At 41.2% G+C, this 8,787-nt stretch overlaps 1 protein-coding gene across 1 annotated transcript; it reads left to right on the top strand.

Annotated features, from left to right (window-relative positions):
* Positions 1 to 301: 301 nt before the first annotated feature.
* LOC308302570 (signal-transducing adaptor protein 1-like) lies at positions 302 to 8,460 on the top strand (the record flags this gene model as incomplete). The annotated part of the gene is made up of 9 exons (XM_080746827.1): positions 302 to 403; positions 530 to 601; positions 2,238 to 2,354; positions 2,736 to 2,792; positions 3,951 to 4,129; positions 5,821 to 5,952; positions 6,529 to 6,598; positions 7,187 to 7,289; positions 8,288 to 8,460. The coding sequence occupies 9 exons, from the start codon at positions 302 to 304 to the stop codon at positions 8,458 to 8,460; spliced, it is 1,005 nt and encodes a 334-aa protein (XP_080602953.1).
* Positions 8,461 to 8,787: the final 327 nt, after the last annotated feature.

Genomic DNA, 8,787 nt, shown 5'->3' with positions numbered 1-8,787 from the left:
TTGGGTACAGACTAGAGTCAAAGAGACAGAAGGGAGAGGTTAGGGGGAAGACAAGGATTACAACCTGATCACTGCTGCACAGAGAGCTTTTGAAGATTGGTCTTTGTAGAGTTTCAACACAGTGAAATATTCAGGGTACAGTCCAAATAGGTCTACAAGTGGAATTAGGAGCAAAAAAAGACTGGATCATCCTGTGGATGGAGCAAATTGAAATAAACTGAACCAAGACAAGGTGGAAGAAAGGAGATCTGACCTGAACTCAACCGGACCGGACTAAACATAACAGACCCCGTGTTGGATAATGTCTGTGCCCCAAAGGATGGTCCACAAGAGAAGGGCAACCATAACGGCCCTACCTCTCTACTATTCTGGACATTTGCTGAAGAAATTCATTGGAGAGAAGGTGAGGACCAATGTTTCAAATAGAAAATGTGTTTACTTTGCAGCCTGTCAACTATCTTAGTAAGATGGTAATTGGCTGCATTAAACTCAAATCTGTAAATTCTGTACCCTTGGCTCTGATTTTCAGGACTTCAAGAAGTATTACGCAGAGCTCCGTGGCTGCACAATCTTTCTGTACAATAACGACACTGAAGTGACAGTAAGATTTTCATTCATTCTTTATCCAGTTCTACTGAATACACACAACACAGGATAGAAATGTTAATATTTCACAGAGACAGAACTCAAAATGTAATAAAGTTAATAAGGATGTAGTCATCTCTTGTGAATCATTGAAATGCATTCATGTATGAAATGAGAGATAAAACAACGGAGGGAAAAGGGTACCGGTACTATTAATATGTACTGTGGGTCAAATTGAGGACATGAAACACTTTAAGTTATAGTAGCTCAATAGAGACACTGACAATCTTATCGTATGCAACATATATAGCAACCTTTTGTGGACAATGTATCAGTGCTATCATGTACTGATGATTACCATAGATAGAGATAACCTAAATTATTTTTTTTCTTTTGAGAACAATGCACAATATATTACATAAGTGACAAATTATGTAACGATATTACTATGTCATGCGACCTTCAGAAACTTTACTGTTCTTCTAATAATTCATGCAGTTTGATTATTACCAGTAAGGCTCCCTAATCGGGAGATAAGCGACCGTAGGTCACTTATCTCCACAAATAGGGCAAAAATGTGTTTTGCCAAAATCTTCCTGATCCATGTTGATGACATGAGTGTAGACATACTGTGTAGTGATTTTCGTGATTTTAGGGCAAAATCTGTAGGAGCAGTGTCCAAAAATGTGTTTTTAAAAATCGGCCTGGAGGTGGCGCTATATGGGAGAGATTCATGTTGATGGGATGAGTGGAGACATACTGTGTACCGATGTGCGTGATTTTAGGGCAAAAATTGTAGGAGCAGTGTCCAAAAATGTGTTTTGCAAGAATCGGCCTCATGGTGGCGCTAGAAGAGGGCCATGTGAGAAATGAGGGGTGGGGTCTCCGCGCCGGCAAGGCGGACGAATAGGTACCGGCCCCGGCTGTCCCGGTCGCTCCTAGCCGGAGTTACGGCATTTTATGTGAGCTGCAGTGTAGGGGGTCCTCCACTGGGGGCGCCACCACTTTTGCATCCGTTGTGGAGCAGCAGGAGTTGGTGGTCCCCGGGAATTCCCAGTGAGCAGGCCGGTTGGGGTGGTCATTTGGTCATTTTTGCACATTTTGGATTTTTTTTTTCATCTGGGGGTCCCCCAGGGACATGGGGGTCCCTGGAGCTCCGGGGGTCCTTGGAGGTTGTAGTTTGGCAGGCAAGGAACGTGTGTGCAAAATTTGGCATGGATCGGGGCAACGGTTGCGGAGATATGAGCAGGGCAAGAGTGTGACGTGTGAGGTGTGACAGACAGACGGAGGGAGTTACACTTTGTGGTGGTTTCTACAGTAAGTAGCGACCTACGGTCGCAATTAATACCCTACCTACTGTACATCAGTAGAGGGTGCTGCAGCTTTTGAGTTGCCTGTGTTTCATCCTGATTTATGATAAAAGAACATTTTAATATCAATAACATTATTGTGGCATTTTTCTCTATTACATTTAGCCTACCCTCTTCAATTCAATATTAAACACTGTCATTTGACAATAGAACAAGTAATATAGTGCATTACTTACACAGAAGGCAATGTTGTGATATAATTTAGCAGTTTAATAGAAAGTAATACGTAACATGTACTTGTGGTACATTTTGAAAATATCTTCACTTTATGTTTTTTGTCAGTATGCAGAGACGCTGGACTTGCAGACATTTAAGTCCATGCCAGTAGGGTTGCCATATAAACAGAAGACAGCCGTCATCTTCACTCTGACGCTGCGCAATGAGGAAGTTCAGCTAAAGGTATGTTCAACTCTACCTACTCCTCAGGGCATCTTCATTTAGGGCAGTGGTTCTCAAACTTTGAAATTTGAAGGTCTCCCCTTAACTTTGACAGTGTACAAATGGAACCAAATGGACCCATCAGGGTCCATTTGGTTCCATTTGTACACTGTCAAAGTTACAGACTTGTAAGGGTCAATTTAGACCCCCATAATAGTAACCAAAAGAGTCCCTAAAATTTACGTTGAGAACCACTGATTTAGGAGGACAGGGCAGATTTGCGATACTATAATAATTCCTTGTTTTTTACTTTGTGCCTGTTGTTAACCTTTCACTTCAAATGAGTTTAACAAGCACCACACAGCATCACCTGAATAATTTGTGTCTTGTGTGTTTTTCCAGATAGAAAACCCTGACAGAGCAGAGGAGTGGAGGGGATACATCTTGACTGTGGCTAAAGTAAGTGTAGTTTAGTTAGTTCGTTTTTTGGCGACAAGTAATGTAATTGTCAGACTTGTTATACAATCATAAATATAAATGCAAAACAAGGGCACTTACCCCCTGTTTATGTGTACCCTGCAACATCAGAGGCAGAAAACCTGCTAACTCCAGCTTAACACAAGATGCTATTGCAAAATTACTCTTCTACACCCATACATTATACATATTTTGTCATTGTAAAAATACTCACAACCACATGATGGCAAGTAGATACAACTACTTACCAGAAGCTATAAGGAACACTTCTGAATCCAGTCAGAGTTGCAGATAAGGATTTCATGGTTTAATAATTCTACAAAATGTTTTGATCATAAAACCATTAGTGTTTATGATGAAGATACAAAGTCAATATAACGATGATGACATTGTGCATTGTTGTTGACATCAGTGACAACAATAATGACACATTTTGTCAGGAACATTCACGTCAAGTCATTTAACCATTTATTGCAAAATGGAATACACAAGCAGATTACCATTTATAGCATAAATGGAATACAGTTAATCTTGCCGTTTGAAGGGCTCCGCGATAAGAGATGCTCCCTGAAATTTTGTGCAAGCTTTTCTGAGCATGCTAAGCAAAATCAGGGAATGCAAAGCAATACCCCCCATAGGGATACAATAGCAGAATAATAGCAATACATTGACATGTAACTTAGTCAAAATCACTGTATTTGAGCTTAACCTTGACATGTAACATAGTAAAAATCACAGTATCAAGCTTAACAACATTGACATGAACTTAGTCAAAATCACAGTATTTGAGCTTAACCACATTGACATGTAACTTAATAAGACAATCACAAGTATTTAAGCTTAGCCAGACTGATCGTGCAAAGGTGGAGGCTGGGGTGGAGGAGGCAGCAAGCAGCAATGATTCCGAAGCTTCGGAAACCAAGCATTGGTAGAGAAAGCAAGCCCCATTTAAAGGAGCCTTCCCTACTGATTGAGAGCTTTGGTTGGAGTATGGCAGTCATGTGACATAATGACCAGCAGCAGATATGTTAATGAGGTATGAGAACAGAGCTGACTGACATCTGACTACAGCTGAGCAGCGACTTGACTCCCATGTCCTGCATAAACTAACTAACGCTTCATCTCTCTGCTGCCCTGCAGAAGGAGGTTCCCAGCCAGCTACAGCTGCTCCCAGGTCAGATACTGAAGCTGGAGGAGGTTCTGATAGAAGAGACAAAGAGGCTTGCCGTTCTGCCCGCTCGTCCAACTCTTCCACCACGTCCTTCTTTCCTGTCCCCTCCTTCCACTTCTGCCTCTGCTCCTTTACCCCAAGACTCTGGGTAGTAGATATTTCAGATATTTAACCACTTGAACCGTCAATACTTAATAAACTTGATCTTCTACCACTTTTTGTGGTCACATGTTCAGATACTGGATTCTGATTGGCTTAAAACAGTGGTAAATCAGTCAACAACCTTGAGTTGGCTCATGGACCCCGCCAACTGTTGTGTTGCAGTTGAATAACTAAATAACCTTGCAAGTTACAACTGTGTTTTATATCATTTATATGGTAGAAGTGGTAGAAAAGCAATTTACGATTCGAGGGTTGTGGGTTGTTGGCTGATTTACCACTGTTTCAGGGTTGTTCGGCACTCGGCTTCACCTCGTGCCACAACCCTGAAACAGTGGTAAATCAGCCAACAACCCACTACCTCTCATAGTAAATGGCTTGCTTCCACTCTGTACTGAGTTTGCTCTTTTTTCCCCTCTACAAAACCTCTTTGCCGAAAATAGCCGATCTACAAGCTCACAACGCCTCGCAGCGCCTTTACCCCAAGACTCTGGGATGCCTTCGTGAGTATTCACATCTGCTGCTCAACCAGTGTTCCTTCTCTCCTCTCCCATCTTGACTTCAACCTCTCCCCTTTCTTTTTCACCCTCTCTCCTTTCTTTGACATGTTTCTTAAGCCTAATGCACAGGTCTTCAACGTTTTCAGGCCAAGGACCCCTTAGTCGAGAGAGAGATGAAGCAGGGACCCCCACAACCTTTTCAGAGATTCCATATAGTTTAATCATCAGTGTTTTTTGGATTCATGTCAATTTGTGTTTTCAGATATTTAACCACTTGAACCGTCAATACTTAATAAACTTGATCTTTCACTCTGTACTGAGTTTGCTCTTTTTCCCCTCGACAAAGGAGAAAAAAGTTTCTATCACACAAAGATTTGGAGGACCCCTGTAGTAACTCTAAGGAACCCCCTAGGGGTCCTGGACCCCGTGTTGAAAACCCCTGGCCTAATGTATGAGGTCCTTTTTTGGCGACAACTTCACCTTTTTTCCCCCTTCACTCTCCGGTTTTCCATCTCAGATTCCGACCATTAAATCATCTGTGTTGGTGATCATTTTACCGTTTGTCCTTCCATCCTTACATGCATTAAAGAACGGGTACACATTATTGTGTATCATTATTTTATGCTTTAACTATTGAAAAATAGCAGATATACAAGCTCACAGCGCAGCACCGAGTGCCGCGCTGCGAGCTTGTAGATCTGCTATTTTTGAAAAATCTTGAAAATTATAATTTTGACCCGATTCTATAAGTGTCTTTTGAATCCTTCAAAGATTTTTTGAAAAACCTATGTTTCTATGTCAGCAATCTGGCCAGCCATCGTCAAAGAAAAGGTCCTTTTCACTCAACTGGAGCTCAATTAGTCTGCTCTTGAGAGACTACTATGTCAGTGGTTCTCAAACCTTTTCATGTGAAGGAACCCCAAAATTATATGTATTTGGCCACGGACCCGCATCTCAAAATATCTAGTTCCCGGGACCACCCAGAAGCAAAATTTGAGTTACAAACGTTTGCTTTGAAAAAATACATACATTCAAAGATTTGCACACATTTTCACGACTTTTTTCAAAAATAGCAGATCTACAAGCTCGCAGCGCTTGTATATCTGCCATTTTTCCACTGGTTAAAGCATTCAATAATTCTAGGCCTAAATGGGTTAAAACGTCTCTATCCACCCTGCAGGTGTTTCTACAGTGTGACTCGCCAGGAGGCGGAGCAGATGTTGGAGGCGTGTCCAGAGAATGGCAGCATCATCCTCCGGCCCTCCGCTCAAGGCAAACATTATGCCCTCACTTTCAGACAAGCCGGCCCCAGGTCTGACTCTGCATATCTGTCTGTCCCTACCCTTAATCCCATTACCTTTCATATCGCTGCATGATGTGGGCATAAACCTTGTATTCACATTAGTTTGTTTTGAATGCCTTTTTTCATCACACAAGAGTGCCGCACAAAAGTAGTGAAATTAGCATGAATACTTACTAATAAGACGCCTCAGGGCGACATGCGACCTCGGCCTAAAGGGCGAGGTCGTGCCAATTCTTGGCCATTTGGCCAGTGATGTATATCGGACCAGTTACCCATATATGGAGACCCCTGCATTATAGTCAACAATGTTGTCAAAACATGCCCATATATGGGCATTCCCAGTTAATATTGATGACATTGGGACAGGGATCTCCATATATGGGCATAAAACATATGTTATTTAGTAAAGCCAAGCAGGGCCTTGGCAAGTTAGGGCCTTGGTTTGAAGGGATCTCCATATATGGGCATAAGGGGGTCCCGATATATTTTCAGGCCACACATCTCCATCCATTGACTTGAAATCTTATGCCATTTGCCATTATCACTTTTGTTGCAATTCTTAAAAGCCCATTCATTTTGTTTCAGTGGGAATGTCATGAAGAACTATAAATTGACCAACGTTGACAAGGGTTTTGTCATTGAGCTGGACACACCAGTAAGTCCCATTCCACACATTTGCTTGTTTTCCCCTCATCAGCAAACACTTTATTGAGTTACAATGTAGTCCAATGACCGTTAACCCTAAGCAATTTAACACTGCACACAGGACTAAGGACAAAGTACATATTACTGTAATAGACGGACAGGTCTCACTGGTGCAATGGCCGTTGCAGAACATACCGTACATTCAGCCATTAGACTAAACTTTCATAGGTGACATTAACTGAATGTGTAATAACTAAAACACGTTATTCCTTTGGTTACTGACTGTAAAAGTTAGGGAAGAGAAATTACTGTTCTAGTTAAAGTAATTCATTCACAGTCATATTCAACTTTACCCAAGGAAATAACTACATACCACTATATTCCTGCCATTTAGTTGGCACCCTTATGTTGAATGACTCATAATACTATAAATACAACAGATAAGTGTAATCGTCTTAACACTCAGACATTTGTCTTTGTGTCCTTTAGAAAACATTTAGATCAATGTCAAAGTAATCCATTAAGTCAGTGGGGAGGGGGGTAATTTCTGTATTGTGTTTGCCTAATTTACTCACTTTCAGTTTGTGTGCTTCTGTAGATAACCGTACCATCCTTGAGTGCAGTGGTTAAATACTTCATTGAGAAGACGGAGCATCGTCTTTCACCCTACATAAAAACACATCCCTACGATACACGCATCGGTGAGCACTGCAGTACCAGCATCCCAGATCGCTTCTAATGTTCTCTGACTGTGGCTTACTGCCAGAGTTGTTTTTAGTCATAGTCTTTTGAATAAAATGTCATTTAGTTTTAGTCATAATTTAGTCACCTGAAAAGTTTTAGTTTTAGTATAATTTTAGTCCACTAAATATCATAAGACTTTATGCGACTAAATCTACATTTGATTTAGTCAACTGAAATGTATTTTGGCGGGGCTTGATGGAATCGTAATGACTGATTTTACACTTGGTTGCATGCTGAAAATAGCCGATCTACAAGCTCACGCGACGCGTTGTGAGCTTGTAGATCTGCTATTTTCAGCACACAACACATGAGAGCAACCAAACATAAAATGACTCTCTTCAGCACTAGTCCCTCCCTAACGTTTTAGTCTAGTTTTTATTTTGTTGACGAAATTGTTAATATATTTTGTCCTAGTTTTAGTCATCACAGCTTAGTTTTTATTTCGTTTTTATTTAGTTTTCGTCAGTGAAAAAAAACACAGTCGACAAACATTTTTCGTCATAGTTTTAGTCGACGAAATCAACACTGCTTACTGCATGTAGCTAATCATTGATTCACACTCACAGACATCGGGCCATGAATGATCTAGCTGAGGAACAGCTAGAACAGGGGTCTTCAACAGGGGGTCCCCAGAGTTACTACAGGGGGTCCTCCAAATCTTGAGAGTTAGAAACCTTTTTTCTCTCCTTTTTTATATTAACCACTTAAACCCTAGCGTCCATATTCTGAGAACTTTAGCCAAAAATAGCAGATCTACAAGCTCAGTGCGAGGCGTTGTGAGCTTGTAGATCTGCTATTTTTGGCTAAAATGAACAGGTAGTGGGGGTCCCTCCCTACTTCATATCTCTCTCAACTAAGGGGTCCTTCCTTGGCCTGAAAACGTTGAAGACACCTGAGCTAGAACATTCTCCTCATTCCCAGCAATGTGTCCATCATGTTTTTGTATATTTAACAGAGTTGCCACCTGCACCAGAAAGCCCCTCCCCCACCTCGAAGCCATCCAAATCAGTCCCCTGGGCTGAGGTGACCCCCATGGTCCACAAGAGAACTAAAGGGGACAAGCAGGCCACTGAGACGGTGGAGAATGAATATCTGGTGCCTGATACTGATGCAAAGCAAGGTGTGTAAATCAATCCAAAGTGAGATGACTGTGACTGTGACTGTGTGTGTGTGTGTGTGTGTGTGTGTGTGTGTGTGTGTGTGTGTGTGTGTGTGTGCGTGATATAGAAATACAAGTCCGGAATTCAAAATTTACTTGAGTAAAAGTACAAAAGTATTGGCATCAAAATAGATCATTTAAAGTACTAAAAGTAGAAAGTACTCATTATGCATTCTGTCCCATTTCACTTTTCAAATGTATAGTAAATCCTTTGGAAAAATGCATTCCATCGCGAGCATTGTGAGCTTGTAAAGTACAAATACCTCACAATTTTACTTGATTAAAGTACAGTACTA

This window comes from Nannobrachium achirus (genome assembly GCF_963921795.1).
Source record: "Nannobrachium achirus genome assembly, chromosome: 17".
In the NCBI taxonomy this organism is placed as follows: Eukaryota; Metazoa; Chordata; class Actinopteri; order Myctophiformes; family Myctophidae; genus Nannobrachium; species Nannobrachium achirus.
Note: the sequence above shows the minus strand (reverse complement) of the source record. Positions and strands in the feature narration are given on the sequence as shown.